The 20650-nt window shown below is 34.4% G+C and overlaps 3 protein-coding genes and 2 long non-coding RNA genes across 8 annotated transcripts in view; 1 reads left to right on the top strand and 4 right to left on the bottom strand.

The window, feature by feature from the left end:
- The window catches only part of LOC100777459 (DNA damage-binding protein 1), an 11435-nt gene extending 8894 nt beyond the window's left edge, over positions 1-2541 (top strand). Inside the window, exons 15-19 of the mRNA XM_041013673.1 lie at positions 69-197; positions 486-760; positions 895-1246; positions 1331-1615; positions 1770-2541. Coding sequence (XP_040869607.1) covers positions 69-197; positions 486-760; positions 895-1246; positions 1331-1615; positions 1770-2351 — 1623 coding nt within the window. The 3' untranslated portion in view covers positions 2352-2541. The remainder of the gene's footprint in view (positions 1-68; positions 198-485; positions 761-894; positions 1247-1330; positions 1616-1769) is intronic.
- A 1359-nt stretch (positions 2542-3900) lies between these two features.
- On the bottom strand, positions 3901-6795 carry LOC106798743 (uncharacterized). Its single transcript, XR_001388463.3, has 2 exons — positions 5259-6795; positions 3901-4982 (listed from the first exon to the last, which is right to left on the bottom strand). It is a non-coding gene; the product is annotated as an uncharacterized lncRNA (long non-coding RNA).
- Positions 6796-7885: 1090 nt separating this feature from the next.
- Positions 7886-10056, bottom strand: LOC100785105 (cationic amino acid transporter 1). Its single transcript, XM_014776094.2, has 2 exons — positions 9780-10056; positions 7886-9276 (listed from the first exon to the last, which is right to left on the bottom strand). The coding sequence occupies exons 1-2, from the start codon at positions 10039-10041 to the stop codon at positions 7886-7888; spliced, it is 1653 nt and encodes a 550-aa protein (XP_014631580.2). The 5' UTR covers positions 10042-10056.
- A 1893-nt stretch (positions 10057-11949) lies between these two features.
- On the bottom strand, positions 11950-15541 carry LOC102669171 (uncharacterized). 3 transcript variants are annotated; one of them, XR_414451.4, is made up of 4 exons: positions 14976-15537; positions 14264-14671; positions 13742-13874; positions 11950-12814 (listed from the first exon to the last, which is right to left on the bottom strand). It is a non-coding gene; the product is annotated as an uncharacterized lncRNA (long non-coding RNA). The 3 variants fall into 3 exon arrangements; XR_414452.4 differs by having other exon boundaries at positions 13742-13868; positions 14976-15536; XR_001388462.3 differs by having other exon boundaries at positions 13742-14671; positions 14976-15541.
- Positions 15542-18535: 2994 nt separating this feature from the next.
- The window catches only part of LOC100776394 (protein LSD1-like), a 5726-nt gene continuing 3611 nt past the window's right edge, over positions 18536-20650 (bottom strand). The window contains exons 4-7 of one of the 2 annotated variants that reach the window (NM_001254415.2): positions 19936-20048; positions 19199-19279; positions 19031-19102; positions 18536-18921 (exon numbers count right to left, since the gene is read on the bottom strand). In NM_001254415.2, coding sequence (NP_001241344.1) covers positions 18880-18921; positions 19031-19102; positions 19199-19279; positions 19936-20048 — 308 coding nt within the window. In that variant the 3' untranslated portion in view covers positions 18536-18879. The remainder of the gene's footprint in view (positions 18922-19030; positions 19103-19198; positions 19280-19935; positions 20049-20650) is intronic. The other variant, XM_006579329.4, reaches the window with a different exon arrangement.

Genomic DNA, 20650 nt, shown 5'->3' with positions numbered 1-20650 from the left:
GCTAGAGTTTGAGTTTTCATCCCTGGACATAAATCCCATTGGGGAAAACCCCATTCACAGTAATCTAGCAGCAGTTGGAATGGGGACAGACCATAAGTGTTAGAATTTTTTCTCTTCCTGGATCTGAGTCTCATCACAAAGGAACAATAAGGAACAATAGGAGGGAGATCATTCTGTCTTCTTGTGCCTTTGAAGGGGTAGGTTTTCCTTGAGTCATTTTTGTACTTGCTTTTATTTTTTTGATTCTGGCATTCTGCTTTCTTACTTTATTTCTTGTAAGTTCTATTTTTGAAGTAGAGATTTTGGATTTTTACATGTGCGACAGTTGTGAGGAATATACTACCCAGCAACATTAATATCTTTTTACTCTTATGCTCATGTTAAATTGAGGCATTGCTTAACTTTCAATGTCACAAGTTTAATGGTAGTTTCCTTCTTAAAAACATCTTATTAAAGTGTGTTGCTTTTTTCATTTTATTCTCCAGATATCGTACTTGCTATGTGCCCTCGGTGATGGCCATCTCTTAAACTTTATGTTGAATACTAGTACCGGTGAATTAACAGATAGGAAAAAGGTATCTCTAGGGACACAACCTATAACACTACGGACTTTCTCCTCCAAAAATACTACTCATGTATTTGCTGCATCTGATCGGCCAACTGTAATTTATAGTAGTAACAAAAAATTACTTTATAGTAATGTGAATCTGAAGGAAGTGAGTCACATGTGTCCTTTCAATTCTGCTGCTTTTCCAGACAGGTATCTTGGTCTTTGTTAGTTTGACTTACTAGAGTTGTTTACATATCCCCTTGTGCTGTTCTTGGATCTTGTACAATTTAATATAAAATCCTTTACTGGTGATGGTACTCATCTACTTTTAATAACTTAAACAGTTTGGCAATTGCAAAAGAAGGTGAGCTTACTATTGGCACTATTGATGATATACAAAAACTTCATATTCGCTCTATTCCGCTGGGGGAGCACGCACGACGTATCTGCCACCAGGAGCAATCTAGGACTTTTGCTATTTGTAGTTTGAAATACAACCCAGCTAGTGGTGAAGACTCAGAAATGCACTTTGTCCGCTTGCTGGATGACCAGACTTTTGAGTTCATATCAACTTATTCTCTTGACACTTATGAGTATGGTTGCTTCATAATTAGCTGCTCCTTCTCAGATGACAATAATGTGTATTACTGTGTTGGAACTGCATATGTACTGCCAGAGGAAATGGAACCAACCAAAGTAAGTGAGAAATTTTGTTTTTTCAGCATTATTCTAGTCAAGCTTCTGATATCCTGCTTCCTATGGCCATTTTAAAACATGTAGGGAAGAATTCTTGTTTTTGCTGTTGAAGATGGAAAACTACAGCTAATTGCCGAGAAAGAGACAAAAGGAGCTGTTTATTGCTTGAATGCATTTAATGGTAAATTGCTTGCTGCTATTAATCAAAAAATTCAGCTGTATAAGTGGGTGCTCCGGGATGATGGTACCCATGAATTGCAGTCTGAATGTGGACATCATGGGCACATCCTAGCACTTTATGTGCAAACTAGAGGAGATTTTATTGTAGTTGGTGATCTGATGAAGTCGATTTCCTTGTTAATCTACAAGGTAAATTTTAAACTGTTGTGACACTAGTTTCTGTCTGGTTTTGTTAAATTTCAACTGTTGTGCTGCTTATCGTTTTGGATGAATAACTGATTTTTTGTATATATAATGAGTACACCATGTTCTTTTGGAATGATAAGTTGTTCCTTATTGATAGCATGAAGAAGGTGCTATTGAGGAAAGAGCTCGTGACTACAATGCAAATTGGATGTCAGCCGTTGAAATTGTTGATGATGACATATATCTAGGTGCAGAAAACAGTTTTAATCTGTTCACAGTTCGGAAAAATAGTGAAGGTGCCACTGATGAAGAGCGAGGTCGTCTTGAAGTGGTTGGTGAGTATCACCTTGGAGAATTTGTCAATCGGTTCCGGCATGGCTCCCTTGTTATGCGCTTGCCAGATTCTGATGTGGGCCAGATTCCAACTGTTATCTTTGGCACCATTAATGGTGTTATTGGAGTAATTGCTTCTCTTCCACATGAGCAATATGTTTTCTTGGAGAAACTTCAGTCAAATTTGAGGAAGGTAATTAAAGGCGTTGGAGGGCTCAGCCATGAGCAATGGAGATCATTTAACAACGAGAAGAAAACTGTTGAAGCTAGAAACTTTTTAGATGGAGATTTGATCGAATCATTTCTTGATCTTAACCGAAGTAAGATGGATGAAATTTCCAAGGCATTGGATGTTTCAGTAGAGGAGTTATGCAAGAGAGTAGAAGAGTTGACAAGGTTGCACTGATTATATATTATTTTGTAGCTTCGTTGTTTTTTTTTCTTTCTCATTTAACTTTGTTCTTCCTTTTTGAGGGGTTGGGTGGGGGTTAAAATAAACATATGTTTGTATTTTTCCCCCGCTTTTACCTTCTGTTTACATTTCACAATACATGGATCACAAATGGTGTATGATATGAATGTCATGTTCTAAGGCATGATAGTGCTTTCTATTTGACACTTTTGGACACGCTATCATTTTCCTAATATTTGCTTTCAAGTTAGTTATACCTTGCAGTTCTGTCAAGTGTCATGTTAACCAGTGAATCACGCATAAAAAAATATGGTGAGATTTGACGTCCAATATCAAGATGTATTTTAATAATGTTCAAAAGTTTTAGTTGAATATTAAAAAAAAAGGTAATTCGAATGATTTTTGAGACATAAATTTGGTCCTTGAAAAAATGGTAAATCAAGTTGATTTTCAGTCATTGAAGGACTTTGTCACTTTGATTTCACCAAGCGGTATTAGTCTTTTATTTATTTTAATTTCAACACATGTAAGTGTTGAGTTGATCTGTTTATGTAATAATCTTTTAAGAAAAAAAATTATTTTCAAAATTTATTGATGGCCAAAATAAAAGTTATTTTAAACAGAGCAATGTTATGAAAATAAGCTGAAATGGTAGATCAAATTGAAAGGGCAAAATTTAGATTTAAGTATTTTATTACATCGATCAATAACATTTGAATATTATTGCAAAATATAAAAGAACATGATTTATTGAAGAATTAAGAGGGTAAAAGGGACTTTATTTAAATTTTGTCCGTAAAAAATTGCTTTTGGACTGGTCATCTACAAAATTGGAATATGAAAAACTGACAAGTCTGTTGTGAATTGTGATCATGAAGGGCTTAAACTGTACAGGTTTGTCACTTTCAAACGGAGAAAAAAGTTGAAAGTCTCAATAGCACGAGTGGCATCAAGTTTATATTCAGAATAATATAAATGACATGTATATAATATCTTACACGACAAAATTTAGCTTTTGGGACGCGAGGACAAATGCCAGAGTAAGAATACCACTCGTTCCGTCGTTCGTGAGTTTGAATTCCCCTTTTATGTATTAATTAACAGGCTACCTTTCAAGAACTAGCTTTTATTTTATTATTACAAAAATAGGGCTTAAAGACATGTATCAGCTTATTTTTATCGTGTGTGAATTTGAAGAGAAAAAATTATGCAACTCTTCTCTAATTACAGGATAAAGATACTTTAATTAGTTAACATTCTATTCGTATTTAGTCTTAATGGATGAGGGCTTTGAAACTTAGAGCCCTGTTGTATGTATATTAATAAAACAGCAAAACTTCCTCATGGGCATAATGAACAAATTCATGCGAATTTGTTTTTAAAAAAGATTGTGATTTTTGTCAAACACCTCCCATAACCCCCTAAAAAAAGATGCTCTAGAACTATAGGCATCTAGTCATTGTTTTTAAATTACATTTTCAACTACCATAAAGATTGAGATACCCAAAATTTCTCTCAGTAAAATGAATTGTAGCTATATGTCTATCTAATCTTAAAATAATATTGAGCTGTAACCCTTATTCCAGAATATTACATCTAATCAGAAAATGCTCTCCCTTGCTAAGATAGCATTGCTGATATATTTGGTCATTGACAGATCTTCACAAGAGGCAAAAGCGGGTGAAAAGTAGTAATATGCAAACATCCCATCTAGGACAGATTTCAAAATTGTCACTAAGCCAAACCACATTAACATAATGGCTAAAGAGAAATATCACATTCACATATATCAGCAAGGGTTTTGAATTATATTCAGAAAACATGGAATCTGATTCATCCTCAGAACTAAGCTGGTTAGTTTTTTTAGCAATGCAAACCTCCTCTCTCAGACCCTCCACCAAATTAGTGTCTATGCTTTTTTTGTATACACCCTTACTCCTATCCAATAGCCCTTTCTTCAGCAGGCTTGTGAATTCCTCTCCAATTTGTACAGCTGGTAATCATATGGTAAACCCAAGTCCCATTTTAACTGGTCAATGGTTTGTAGTGGAAGGATCCTATCACTAGTGAGCATAAGCAATTTGCACAGCATAACCTGGAGTTCCAACTGATTTTGCTGAAGGATGTTCATTTCCTCGTGATGGAGCTCCAAGGCTTCTGGAGCCAAACTGAAACACAGAACAGGAGAGCCTCCACTATCAAGAAAAGAGGACTCAATAAATATATTGGGATATCTTCTGATAAAGGTGGAGAGTTTGAGGTCACTCGGAAGACAAAGTGTCCACAGTGGTGAGAAAGATAGTATATTGGAAGGCAGCATTCAGAAGAAGAATAAATGACGGAGACAAGGATCCTAGCTGCCTTAAGATCCCTCTGACCAGGAACAACAACATCCAATGTCCTATCTTTCACCCATTTCAACTTTATGTTCACCAGACTAAACTACTGCTGGTAACCAACTAACCGTATCCTTGTTGATAACCACGAACAAAACCAGAATTTCTTGCAATATCAAAAAGCAAATGGAACATTATATAAATCGATTACAGATAGCATAACTAGCACAAAAAGATGCCCTTTGCACTTGTAGTTATCAGAAATCCACACTTTGCTTCAAGAAATGCTCTGCAAATGTAAAATTTGGATTTAAGACAATTCAAACAAAGTGAGAAATATTCTACCACTAGGAAGGCATTACTCGACACAAAATCAGATCTCAAACTAAAGCTAGAAACCAATATCCTGGGATTACAAATAAAGCAAAATTATAATAAATATCACATGTTTATGAGCTAATTATCATGATAAGTATGACCTCTCAAAAACAAATATATTTCTTCACATCACACCACTACAACCCTTGGAAACCAAATCAATGGAACAATAACATGTACAACTTACTCAAGTCAATAATCTTATGAGATCAGCAACTGAACCTTTCAACCCAGTTCTTCAGTAGAAATAGCAGAAGGCTCAGTCTGCTCAGATAAATTAGCTGGTATGGGACAAATGCAACTGTAACATCATAAGAAAATGGATTTGTTCCAACCATAAGCATTCCCCCTACAAATCTCTACTTTATTTATTTATGTTCCTTACCATATGAGAGAGATATCATGTTCACTTTGCTTCTTTTAAGGTTCACTAAAGATCAGATGACCTTTTATTAGGGGGAAGGGGGCACAAGACAAAACAAGATTTGAAATTGATGAAAGATAGAAAGGGATTTAAATTTAACAAATTAAAATAAAATCAAAGTTCACAAATAAACATGATAACTACCAATAATTTGATGGTAGCTATTTCTATGGTTTTCTCAGAAGAATTTTAAATATTTCTTTCTAGTTTACAATGAATAGTTTATTTAAATGAATATTATAAAAAAAATTCCTAACCAGCCAAAGCCTTTAACTTCTGCTGCCATTATACAACTCAGAACCAAAAATGGCATCTCTAACTTAAAAGTAGGATTCTCAGAACAACAAGTTATGTCAAAATCTTACACTGTGTTATGAAGCCTAGATACGGGATACGACACGGGTACCACACGACACGGATACAGCGATATGGCAAATTTCTTAAAATTAAGGATACGATAGGTCTTCGATACGTTAATAAAAAATTATTAAAAGAATTATATATGTATGCAAATATGATCATCTACAGTTCTGAGGAAGCAAATCTACGAGTAGCACTAGAACTGACCCTCTCCTCCAACAGTTGTAGACATTTTTTCAAGCAACACAACCACACAATAATAACAACATCAGAAATGAGAAAAGAAAACAGAACATGAGAACTGAGAAGTCAGAACATAAAAAAACATAACACAACCTCAATTTTTTTTATATCAAATTTCAAAATCAGGGGAGAAATCAAACTTCAAAATACATAACAGATAAAATGCAGAGAAATCGAGCGCAAAAAGCGAAAATCACGGAGAGTACTTCGCCGGAAAACGCACAAACAGTGGTGACCTCGTCGGAAAAGGGAGAGAGAAGTGAGACCGCCTCGGACAGTGCCGGAAAAGGGAGAGAGAAGACTGAAGAGCGAAGAGAGACCTCGGACCGTACCGGAAAACGAAGTAGGAAGCGCCGTCCTCCGGTCGTCAACTCCGTCGTGCCTCCGGCGTGATAAAGGGAGTGGCGTTGTTGAAGAGGGAAGTCGCGTGAAAGAACGGAGAGACTGAAGAGGGAATAACGTGTTCCCTATCCTTTCAGGATTTTTTTAATTTTAAAAATTCAGAAAATGACTAAATCCGTATTAGAACCGTATCCGAATACGGCTTGAGTAAGTTGATAGAATTTTGATAGTTTCCAAATATGGATCGGATTTGAAATTAAATTAAGGGGAAATCATTCTCTTCCGAACTAAAATGCTTGAATTTCTAACAAGTCCTAAGGTAAACACTCAAAAGTGAATCCTAAGAAAGAGTCAATATAATATCACAAAACACGCACCAGAAGATTAACCTTCGTATCCCGCGTCATGAAGATTTTGATGTAACAAATATAAAAAGATAATCGGAAAACTTACCATATATATAGACCATTTCAATAACTCATCCACGGAAGCAATGCCCTAAGTATTTTATCTTCTAAAAAAAAGTATAAGTATTTTATATAATTAAATTTATAAAATGGTAAAATATTCTTAAGTTTATATATATATATTTAAGAATCAAATATAATATAAAGAGATTTATAACACTCACCTATCATACTTAACTAATTAAATTAGATCCTCTTAATTACACTTACATAGTTTAACATTCTTTAAATTAATATCTTTTCTTTCTTTTTAATAATCACCAAAAAAAATAGCGCTTTCTATGAAGAAAAATGCTAACCCATGATTTTTTATTGGAATGTATAAAATTGTATTATTTATGATTTTTTTTTCTGCTTATCTATAATTTTCATATTATTTTTTTCCTTTTAATTTCTTAAGAGAAAGTAATAAATTAGTAATAACTTTGGCATAGTCTTTTTTTATATATATAGATTGTAGTTTGGTACTTTTTTTAATAATATATAGTGCTTCGTATATATTTTCTTTGCATTCTAATAGCATTTCACAATATATCATGCACCATATGTATTTCCTTACAATAAATAGTACTTCGCATATATATTCTCAAACACGTAATAAAGTAATAAGCTTGTGAGACTAATATTTAGTGGTTGATCTCTAATCTAATATCATAGAAAAATTATACTTGGACATCCAATATATCAATGAACACCTAATAAAAGTGAGAAAGTAAGAAAAAAATAGATATTATGATTTGACATAAAGAAAAACATAAAAAAAGAAATATTTTTTAAATGTTTAAAATATATAGATATTCATGAATCATCACTCAATATCATATGCTACATTATATTTGGAAAAATGTTTGATGAATATCTATAATATTATTCAACACCTAAAAAGAAAAATATAAATATCATAAATTTATGATGCGATGAAAAGAAAGAAAAAATGTTGCTTTCTATTCACAGACACGTGAAACAAGTTTTTTGATCCTATGTAGTAGTCTTTTGGGTTTGCAGTCCCTGTTCCACATGGTTTAAGTCTTGGTCATGAACCTGATTAGTAGTAATATTACTTAGACTCTCAAAGTCCTTTGCCGTGTCATAAGAAGCATGCAAGCCAACAAGAGCATAGTAAAGCAAGAGCAACAGCGTCCACACCCCAAACCTAATATAGGAGTCGAGGTCGATAGAGCCAAGAAGGAAAATGTTGATAAAAATAGACAAAGCAAGTAGCCACGGAACCAAAGGCACCCCCCAAACTTTGGGTTTCTTGGCCATTGGAACACCAAGCCAAAGCCCTCCGGTCCCTAAAACCCATAAAGGCACACAAATCACGTACCCAATAATCCCATCACTGTTTGCCCAATAAGCCGAAACGCCACACGAAGCCCCAAATATTAGCACAAGGCACACAACAAACTTCACTTGATTCTCCTTTGTTGTTACCCCACTCGAGTAATATCGCCTAACTAGAAGCGCCACGGCCACTAGCATGAAAATAAGGAGAGTGGAAATCGACAAGAGGTTAGAGAGAACACGAAAGTTTGTGAAGAAAGCAACCACTGACGTTGCTGTGAGCATTGCTATTGTAGCATTCACCGGCGTCCCCGTCTTGTCATCCACGTGGCCAAACCAAGGTGGCATCATGTGAGTACGTGAAATGTGTGTCAAGTAACGAGACTCACCAACTATAGTCACTAGCAAAACAGTGGTCATTCCCTTCAACGCTCCCAATGCAACGATGTACTTAGCCCAATCCCACCCAACAGCGTTAAAAGCAACAGAAAACGGTGCATCCACGTCAATTTCCTTGTATGACTGCACAAGACATAGTGTTAAAGACAATAAGCAATACACCAACGTTGTTATCGTCATGGACCCGACAAGTCCAATGGGAATGTCTCTAGCAGGGTTCTTGGTTTCCTCTGCCATTGTCGCCACCGCGTCGAAGCCGAGGTAGGCGAAGAAGAGAACCGCCGAGGCCTTGAAGACGCCGCGGGCGCCGAAGGGTGCGAAGGGAGTCAGGTTTTGTGGGTTGGCGTTGATTAATCCGGCGACGATGACGAAGACGATGACGAGGCAGTGGAGTATCGTGGCGATGTTGTTGAAGAGGGAGGAGGCTTTGGTGCTGCACATTGCGAGGGTGGCTATGGCGATGAGGGCCACCACGGCTATGGGGTCCAGGTGGCCGTAGTCGGGGTTCATGTTGGGGACTATTATGCGGAACTCGTCTGGGTGGTGGTTGCATAGGGTGGCGAAGTAGGAGGTCCATGACCGCGATATGGTGGCGCCGCCTATTACGTACTCCAGGAGGATGTTTCCGGCGGCCATGAAGGCCACGAAGTCTCCCAGTTCCACTCTTAAGTATGCAAATGACCCACCTGAAAAACACTCACCACAAAAACTATCATATATCATTGCTTTCACATTCTTAAGTAAAACAGTGATTATACATAGGCATTTATTATGATACATATATATTAATTCTTCTTATTTTTTTTTTAGATAATTCTATTCGAATCCAATAGAATTAAGTAACAAAATTCTTCCAGATAACTTCTTATTTTTTAGTATTTCTTAAGTATTTTTGACATTGTGTTCTTATGAAAGTTTTCATCTCTCTATAATTTATAAAATAGTTTACTAACATAAAACTCCAATCTAGAATAGAAATAATCGATACACCAAAAGATTAATAGAAATAATCACACTATGATCGAATCTATAGTCTTTGTCAATCTCCCACAAACTTGTAATTACTCAACTACGTAATTTGTGGACATTGATTAGGACAATGAAGTCCTAGTTGACCATTTCAAAGTATCTCCTAAAAAACACCAAACTGAAAGTAAGCTTTGTCATAATAGTGAAGAAGGGCAAAAACCTGCGACGGGAATTTCGACGGCGAATTCGGTGTAGCAGAAGACGGAGAGCAAGGCGGAGATGCCGGAAGCAACGTAGGACAAGACGACAGCTGGACCGGCAACCTCACGAGCCTCGAGGCCGGTAATAACAAATATGCCGGAGCCGATGACGGCGCCGATGCCGAACCATATGAGATCCCACGAGTTGAGCGTCTTCTTCATCTCGTTGCCGCTCCTCCCCTTCATCTCCACCACCTCCGTCTCGTCCTTGGATCGGGTCATAACCCGATCCTTAAACCTCCACGGTGTCTCCCTCAGCGCTTTTCCGTAGTTACCCCAACTCTTAAACGATTCCTCCGGGAAGAAATCGTTTTTCTGAAACGTGCATCCCCTTCTCTTTGCACCCCTGCTCCCACCTTCTTCCGTTTCCATTCTGCTCCTCTCTCTGTATAAATCAACATATATGCATGCGCGTTACGTAATTAATGATTCAGTATATAATTATTAATTAATAGTTTACGCAGGAATTACCAAACAAAACCTTAATCAGCATTTCGTCATGTTTTTCTTTTCTTCTTATGTAATGTCATGCATGCATGATGTTCTTGTACGTGTTACTGATTACTAAAAAGCCATAATAATCCAAGCCTAAGAGAGCAATATTATAGCTAGATGCTCGCATATATATACAAAATGTCTGAATTACTGAATCATGTTTGAGATATAGTATATATAATTATTAATCTCTGAAGATCATATCTGAGGCGTGAAAATCACGTTTGAAATTAATGTAGAAATAAACACGTTAATATACACACACAAGGTGTCTGATCTTCTCAATGCTTAAATATTCTCAAAAAGCAAATATATAGAGAGAGGAAAGCATTAATTTGACCGTGTAAATTAAGGTACGTATGAGGAAACTACTAAGTAAAGTAGACTTACAGACAATTGTGGTCTAATTAATGGAATGAATTAAGGAAGTGAAAGTGGAGAAAACAGCTACCATCTGGTGCGTGAGAGAAAGAAAGAGTTTCAAGAATAGAGGGGGTGCACCTGGAGGAGACCCTGGGGGTTGCGCTTTAATTTATATATTCAATATTCAATATATAGCTGTATATAACAAGTCATAATGAATGTGTGTGCCTAAATTAGTAATTAACAAGAAACGCCTAGCACTACTTTAGGGACGTCATATATTATTGTATTTGTAACAGTACGGGGTATACAACTTGATTTACTACAAATTCATATGTATAGGCTCCTTATTAATTTAATTTAACGTATATTGTTCTTTTGTTTTGTTTTCATGAAAAATTTGGTCCATTTTGATATGTACCCCTCTAGTTGAAAAATTTAGAACGTATTTCTTTAAGAAATGCGGTTGGATGGGTAACTAGATTGAGCTACCTCTCCAGTCTATGTTTCTGTTGAATGCAATATATATAACGAAAACCAGAAGCGAAAAACTCATTAGTTTTGTATTCAGGTGAAACAAATTTTAATTACATTTTCTTTTTCTATTTTTACAGTGTATGCCACGTTGTTAATGTTGGATGGCATCAACGATCTATCACTGATCTAACTGGAAAAAAAAACTTGTTGAAAAATATAGAATCAAAACGATCGAGTTAATTAAGAGAAATTGATAAAATGCTTGTACTAGATTGGATGAGAAAAGTTGTTATACAAACTCCATTATGTATAGCTTACATTAGACAGCTAAAAGTGAATACAATATTGCGAAATAAAGTCTTTAATACAGCAGCAGTATTTTTTTTTTCCGAACATGGTACGTATTCCTCTTCCTGATTATTTTCCATGTCCCATTCCTTCAATAATTTAAATTCGATTTTTTTAATTCGAATCAAAGGGTTATATGATGATTTAACTATTAAAGTCCCTGAACAATCTTCCATCCATACTCAAGTATCAGTTGCATGCTGATTAAGGGAAACAGCTTAAAATCTTAGAGATCCTCCTAACTCCTATTAAAAATACTTTGATAGAGAAATTCAATGGTACACCATGTTGAAGCAATAACTCAACAAAATAAGGATAAAAGGCTTTGAGTAAAACAAAATTTCATTTTTTTTGGTTTGAAATGTAATCCTCCCAATTCGTTTGCTCCCTACACAAGCATACTTAACCTTCTAATACTTGAGACCGTAAGTGTTCCATACACAGGCCTTTTAATTTGTGGAATTGGTCATTACTCAACAAATTGAAACATATTTCTACAGCACTTGGTAAACCTCAAATAGAAACTTACAAAGCTAAATAATAGTGGCATATGTATACATACTCAAGATAAAGCTCAATGTGCAAATAATGAGCGAAAGCAAAAAGGGGGAGAAGAAATGGCAGATCTAAAGCAAACCATCGGCCAGAGAGCAATTAGCGAATTGTCTCACTTTAGATCTAGCATCTGTGAAAGTTTGAGATATCTTGGAATAATCATCCTCTGCTCTAACCAGTGACTCCTTGCAAGCAGTCTCTTTATCACATAATATTTGGAACTTTGCTGCCACTACATTTTCATTTTACTGTCAAGCAGTCTCTTGACAGTTTCAACGATCTTTTTGCTGATATGTTTTTTCTCTTCTAGCTTGGCATATTGATCAAGAGTCTGCTTTGCCTCAAGAATCTCTTTCAATTTCAAGTGTAGACACTCAATGTTCACTTTCATATCATTTGCAACAGTAATCATGCTATGTAGCTTATCTTCTGTGATTTCATAGAGATTATTGTCTTGCAAGTCTGAGATGATGTCACATATCATCTCCAATAACATTGAATGGAATATCATTGTCGATACCATACAATTCTGAAAAATGTCTCCATGCTTAACGAGAAATTTTCTTACTATGGACTCCAATTCTGGCCTTACTTGATATCCTTCAACTTCAACTGTGTCCAATGATGAGCTTTGTCCAACAGAATTAACGTCATCACCTTCCTTGTCCATTTCAGTTCGGTTGAGGCTGAAAAGTGAGAATGGATGTCCAAACACAGCCAAAGGTTTCTGCTCAGGAGGGCACTCCGAAGACTTTGGCTGAACATTGAACACAGACCAATAATGTGCAAATTAGAACTAAACCAATGATATGGGAAAGAGAAAAAACAGCTCATTGCACATTCGTTTATCATGTTACTGACATTCACAAGAATGAAAAATACATTTTCATTTTGAGTATCAAGCGTACAAGTACAATTACAAGTCTTATTTATCCCCTTAACAAACATAAACTTTTTAGATGTGGAGACTGAAGTAACTTTTGTGCAGCTTTGCTACAGTTTCCATAACTTACGGGTCATAACCAAATTTTCTTGAATCAATAAAATAAGGGGATGATAAGCAATCTTGGACCTATTGAAGAGGTTTGCATTGCTATAAACAACCATAACTCACAATAGTTGCATGAAAGCTAGCTTGTACACTAGTAAATGAAGAACTTATCCTTTTGCACTGTCAAAGTTATGTGAGTTTGGAGAAGGAGTGGTTTAACACATACCAACATTTTGATTGATGCAAGGAGCAAGTAAGGAAAAAGAAATGTTGGGTACAGTGTTAAATAAAAAAACTCATGTTCAACAAATCATGAAAAGTTGTAGGGACATTAAAAATCATCCATGCATGTCAGGGAGCGGCTAATTAAACCAATATCACAGAGAAGAATAAAGAAATGACTGACTATAAAGTTAATTACTTTCCATGAGTGGTGGAGAAAAATCAACCTCAACCCTTAGAAAGGACCTTGAATTCTTTCAAAACATTTAGAAGCTTGATAGCACAATCAAGAAGCAGTGACTACTATATGCTTCCAAGTTCATGTTTTTACTAATTTATTTCTACCAAAGTACATGCGTTCATTAAACCATTTTCAACTTTTGTAGAATAAATAATAGTACTCACACACACACAGATGCTGCAAGCTAGGCTCATGCATAACCGCATACAACATTTGGAAACATAACTTACCTGGTTGGTGGGTGCATCAGAGTGAGAAGATACGATCAGTCCAAGGAAGAAGAGGTGCAGGCACAGGGCAACTAAGAATACGTTTCTACCTCAGTTCTATCTGTCTTAACCACTGACTAAGCAACTCCTGAAACTTTTCACAAAAGCCACCAAGAAATTAAAGCACCATTGTAAGTGTTTTGGACACAGCTATCTGAGTACGTGACACTCCTCTTATTCTTACTTCTTGTTAGTGTTACTGTTACTTACCTACTAGTCTCAATAAGGCTAAGAAAGATGAAAAATGTTAGTTGAGTGGTTAAAAAAAAGAAAAAAAAAATTGAGTTTGGTTCCTTTGATTAAAAAAAATTAATAATTAATATTTTTAATAAAAAAATAAGACTCTATAAGGCTAAGAAGATAGCTTCTTCAAGACAAAAGACCACTCATAGCCGGTTTGTAAGAGAGAGAGAGAGCAGAAATAATATTGATTTTTTAATTGAATGGAAGTAAACGTTGTATCAAGAGGGATAATTGTCTAACCTTTGAAGTAGACTCAGCCAAAGGTTCCTCCTCAAGAGGGATAATTGTGCTTCAAATCCGTTGTGCCCCTCCATTTGAGTTGATTGATCAGCCATTGGATTCTCATCCTCACTCACTTGCTCCATTTCAGCTACATCAACAGAATCTCCAGTCTTTTCAGATGCTTCATGTGTGATTTCTGGCTCAAAGGTAGAAGGATGATCAACTTGTGTTGGAAGGGATTCTACTTCTATTAGAGAACATTCTGAATCTGAAATCTGGTAGTAAGTCTTCACAGATGTTTCTTCTAGTTCCAATAACCTTGCTTGCTGATCTTAACCTAGCACGAATCCCCCAAATTCTAGTGGAATATGGAATCAAACACTTTTTGTTTTTGGCAGAAGGATTGCCCTCCCACCAAGAATCTGACTGAACATCATCAAACACAGACAAATAATATGTGCAAATTAGAAAAACAAACATAGTTGTCATAATATATGTCCAAATATACAGATCAAATGTTCATTTTGAAGCAAAGGTTGGAGCCCAAAATAGAGAAACGTGTGTGTGTGTGTGAGTGTGTGAAACACATCAAACAAGTTATGATTATGATTATATTCCAAGTTCACGTTTTTAGCTATTGTTTCCACACAAAAAAAAAATGCTTCCTTTTTCATTCTAAGCAGAAAAAAAATCATATATTTGCTGCATCATTTGGAAACAAGTTACATACCTGCTGGTTATTTGATGGGTAAGAGTGATCAGAAGAATCCATATCACTCACTTGTTGTAGTTGTAAACTACGGAACTCAAAGCAAATGTTTAAACTGCGAAATGTAACTTTCATTCTGAACAACATATATCCACCGTTGTGGGAAAGAAATATTGCCCGTTAGATTTATGAGTTTTCTATATCCAGTGTTTGTGATTTTTTCTTCTCCTTTTCTCCAAGTTTCCAAATTTATCCCTCCATCTACCTCATCCCCGTGACAACACTGCCCCCTCTATCTCCTCCTTTTCTCTTTCCTCCTCACCAACACTGTTATGGCTGCTACAACTACAATAAAATAAAAAAGCGAACAAAGTAAAAACCACACATCAAAATCAACCCACACCAAAGAATCAGTAGATTTTTTTCTTTAAGCACCAAGAAATATTATTAATATGGGACAATCGTGTACAAGCATAGCCCCTATTGCATTTCCCAGCAAGTTTCCTGACAACAGCATATGGAATATGCCCCAAAATACAGCACGGCGCCATTTAATACATCCCCACTCCGAAAACATAATAGACCAATTAGTGGCTACTCTTTTTTTCTTAATTGAAAGAATCAACACATGAAATCACTTTGTGTAATAATACAACACTTTTCGTATTATTTTTTTGGTAATTGTAAATTTGGTCCCTCAGCTTATTTTTAGTTTTGGATTTGGTCCCCCATTAATTTAATTCACGAATTTGATTTTCTATTTTATAAAATCGTGTAATGTTGGACCCTAAATAACAATTGAACGTTGATCAGTGATGTTGACTGTCACGTGTCACATTCTTATTGGATGATGACTGCCACTCACGTGTCACGTTTTGATTGAATGTCAACTCGATGAAAGATGAAATGCATTGATATTTTCATTGACCAATCAGAATATGACACGTGATATCAGCATAACTGGTTAACGGTCCACGTCCAATTGTGGTCTGAGACCAACATTGCATGATTTTACAAAATAGGAAACCATGGGAGACCAAATCCACAACTAAAAATAACTTGGAGACTAAAAATATAATTTTGCTTATTTCTTTTTATCACCATAAAATTAGTGTTTTAACTAATTTTCGTCATAAGACAAAACTGACCTTGTTTTAGGAAATCAAACGGAGCACCATTCACACCAACAACAACTTAATGTTATTTATTTGTATTATTATTACACACTTAAATGATGCTACTAAATAACTAATATAAAACTATTAATTAAATGTTTATAATAAAATAATTTCAATCTTTCACCAATGGTAATTCATTGATCTATTACTATGTTATAACATTATTATTGTAAATAGAATTTCTAAAAATTAACTTTGAAAAACATCTTTTAACAATGACAATAATAACGAGTATTGTTGATGATATTTTATAAACATTACATTCATTTTAAAGGAGATAATTTTTTAATATAATTTAATACTTCTAAAAAATGTTTATTAGTATTTCATTCAGTATCTTTAATTTTAGAACAATAAAATCAAAACTATCAATATCAAATTAATGCTCACTATAACTCAAAATTGTTTCAAATTAATATTTATTATTTTTTTATTTTCCATCTTTTAAAAAAAATAATTGTTGGGATTCAAATAAAAAAAAGACAAAAGTGATTTCATATTCTAAAGTTTGTTCAAATAGCTCTCAATAAGAGAAATTAAATTGGTTGAATATGTATAAAGATAATCAAAACCAAAAGAACTGTTTCTTTTTTGTAAGAACCAAGAGAACTAACCACTGTCTTTTTCATCAAAATGGTCTGTTTCTACAGATCATAATATTTTTTAATGAAGTTTTAGGTCTATATTCATTTCAATGCCAATTTTTCTTGTTCAAAATAAATATAAAATAAAGTTTCCTACATTTTTTTTAAATAAGTGATAACTGATAAGGCTTATTAAATACTATATAACAATATATTTTTAGATTCCATAATGTTACTAATGAATTAATTGTAAATAATATATTAAAAGTAATCACCTAATAATTTAAGTTAAAATTAATTTTCTATATATAAAGAAATCTTAAAGGCAGCTACGTCAATGAGGCAGGTGCCTGGTAACTTAACATTTTCCTTATTATCTCATAATATCCAAATTTAAAATTGTTTTTACTTTGATATCTAATAGTATTTTTTAGGGTGATATCTAACATTGTTGGACTATAGTAAGTAAAGGCATAATTAACTGTACTTTGATATATAGTTTTTTAAAAAATAACTGTACTTTGATATCTAAACTATACATTTGGAGTACATTTTCGGAAGATCTGTTTTCTGTTTAATGGGTCCTTGAGCCAATTTCAGTTTGCTACTTAAAATCTGAGCCTAAATTGCGAGCACAAACGTGCTACTTGAGCATCATCTCATGAATAAGATCCGAGCCTAAATTGAGAGCACAAAAGTGCTACTTGAGCATCATCTCATGAAAAAAAAATACATTTTTTTAATAATCGATATCTTAAATATAAAAAATCTTAGTTAAGGTAATGATATCCAACACTTCTTAGCACTCAATTTTTTTTTAACAGATAAACGAATGAAAAGTTTTTCCATCCTCCCCCCACCCCAAAGAAAAAAAAATCAAATAAACGTTTTAGGCTAAAATGTGAACAAAAAAAAAAGATTAAGTGAAAAATATCATAACTATGGTTTAAACCGTTACTAACAAGGCTACAATTAGTTTTTTTTTTTTTACAGAAGGCTATAGTTAGGTTTTTTTTTTTTTTTTTACAGAAGGCTACAATTAGATTTTTTTTTTACAGAAGGCTACAATTAGTTAATTAAGCAGAGTTAACGAAATTTGATGGTTTTGTTTTAAACCAAGCTTTAGGAAAATTTTGGTGACGTAAAAAAATGAGAAATTATAAGAGGGTAAAATGTAATCAATTCTAAAATAATTTAACTTAACGAACAGTAGATTTTTATTTTAATGTAATAACGGGGGCAAAGAGCCACAAAGTTATCTTAGATATTCAACCACACAAAAGCAACGATGTGTTTGATACCCTAACATTTTCATAAACATTCAAATTAACGGTTAACATGTATAAAATCTTAAAAATTTGGTCATATTTCCAACATGACTAGCACAACTTAAAAGATATCCGTTATTGATTTAGCATGTGTTGATTGAAACACAATTCCAAAGAAAAATCACGATGTATGAAATACCATTAACGTGATTCTACCAAAAGATTTCTCCATTTTATTTGATTTCTATTCTCAGGTAATTAAAAAAGATTTTTAAGAAAGAAATGCTGGCCAACAGGTAGGATTTGAGCACAAGTAATGGCAAATGTTCATTATTTTCATGGAAATGTTTTTCAACATTATTTGTTTACCCAAGTCAAAAGAGAATTGGTATAAATCAAATTTCTAAAGCAGCCTGGGTCTGGTACAAATTATCAAATGACTGGTAAAAATCTATGATATCAGTCATTTTATCAAGCAATGCTTGCACAAGATCATCAAATATTACAACATATGTAACTAACAGATCACCAAGAAAAGCACAAGCTTCACAAGACATGAAAGAAATACCATTTACTAGTTTAGGACTTACAAGTCAAACATATAATGTGAATGAACTAATTGATTTGGGTATGGCTACCAAGGAAACAACAAAGTAGGCTTTGGTAATCACACAAAACAGGTTTTAAGCCCTTTTCACGACTTGTCCACCTCATATACATTCATACATACGTACATGATATTCGTCCAGCTCTTATATTGGAAAAATATCAATTTCAATTCAACAATTGCAGGCTGCAATATCATATATATTCATATACACAAACAATATCTTCCTGTGACAGCAACTGTGGTAATGCGTCATGACGTGAACTGTACCTTTTATATGTGACGGCGTTATTTCTTATCTGTTGTAACCCCAACAACAACATTGCTCACCTGTAACATGTCAAATTTATTTTATGGAAAACTTGCTATGCTCAGGGGAATCATATATGCAGGAAGAAAATACAAGTCCAAACTAAAAATGAAAAGCAATAACAATTACCAATTTCCCACTTGAATCAACAGACATTGGATTTTCTACCACTACTGTTTGACTTTGAGATTGGGGCATTGACTGCAGGTAATAGAATGATATAATCAGAACAGAAAACCACCAATACATCCTTACTATGAATAATCACAAAAATTAAAAATAAAAATAAAAGCATACTGTTGAAGTAGTAGGTAATGTTCCAGCATTGGTTGTCCCATTGGGTCTATGGACAGGGATTGGAAGCCTTCCATTGTTCGTCTACAAGACAGGAAAGAGGAGCAAAAGCAAGGAAACGGTATAAAAATCAACTCAGAAAAATTTAACATACCAAATAGATACACACATCATATTCACAAAAAAACAGAAGTTGAGAATCATAATTTCTTTTATCAGCAAATGTTAGTTGTTAGTTTTTGTTAGAATGTTAGTGTAGGGATTCAAACATATGACCTCTCCCCCCCCTCCCCCCTCTCTTCTCTTTCAACCCCCTTCCCAACTACCAAGTCAGCCTTATAACTCCTGACAATCTCATAATTATATATTCAGTATATCATAACCTTTACAGATGCATCTAATGTTAAAGGACATCCTAGTAAGTTAGTCAAGAGGTAGGGCATTTAAGTGGGTTGTGACAAATTATAGGCTCCAATCTTTTAGGCTGGATCCCAATCTCTGATAGCCAGCACGAGATTACTCAAGTGATCATGCTTGTAAAGAATAAACAGGACACAGATGGTAATAATAAGACTAATACCAGAATAGCTAATAAAAATATAAATTATCTATATATGAAAGCCTTTCCTAGAAAACACAGTTTATATAATTACCTACACACAACATACACTGACCCATAACAAATTTTTAGCCTAAAAATTCAATGCTCAGATAACATAGTTCTATCAATAAAAACTTACACTGACATTAGTAATAAAGTGACAAAGAGCACATTTGACTGATGGAGCTCCATAAGGATACATGAGTGTTGTCCGGCAGTTCCCACAATGGACATGAGCTACTTGATTAGATGCTTTATAATGCAGATACAAAGCCCAGCAACGGATAGTCAGGAAAAAATTAATTGAATACTAAGCATAGGTTATTAAAATATAAAAAGGAATTCATCATTAGACGGGCATGAGTATAAGAAAACAGAACCAATTAATGCAACACTGCATAAGGATCCCAACATCTTGTAGTTAATATGCAATTCAAAATTAACATTGGAATTCCAAAATGACAATGAAAAAATGATTATGAAAGTATATTCTTCTATCAAAGAAATAAAACTCAATGACAGATTAACAAGTAGCTGGCTATAAATTATAACAACTGTTTGCCATTTATACTAACAGTCATGTTTTTATATCTTTGTGATTAAGATTGTTCTTCTCCAGACTGTAAGCAAAAACAATAGGGCAAGGACAAGTGTTAAGAATCAACATTTTCATTGGTTGATCATGAAGGAAGAATTGATGAATGTGGCTCCTGCTGCTTCTTTTTTGGGGGAGGGGGGGATTCTGACACAAACCTATATTCTATGTTATTTGCTGGAAAATGAATTCACAAAAAGATAAGGTTCCAAAATTTACAAATCATACAGTACCACAGATAGATAAGTCCAAGGGGGGG

This window comes from Glycine max (genome assembly GCF_000004515.6).
Source record: "Glycine max cultivar Williams 82 chromosome 5 unlocalized genomic scaffold, Glycine_max_v4.0 Gm05_scaffold_79, whole genome shotgun sequence".
NCBI lineage: Eukaryota > Viridiplantae > Streptophyta > Magnoliopsida > Fabales > Fabaceae > Glycine > Glycine max.
The sequence above is the reverse complement of the archived record's forward strand: the minus strand, read 5'-3'. Positions and strand labels throughout refer to the sequence as shown.

What these genes read in the sequence shown, in the direction of transcription:
- LOC100785105 (XM_014776094.2), bottom strand. Translation starts at nt 10,041, where the DNA reads ATGACCCGATCCAAGGACGAGACGGAGGTGGTGGAGATGAAGGGGAGG. An exon ending in CGTCGAAATTCCCGTCGCAG is followed by an intron (nt 9,277 to 9,779) that starts GTTTTTGCCCTT and finishes AGTGTTTTTCAG; the next exon opens with GTGGGTCATTTGCATACTTA.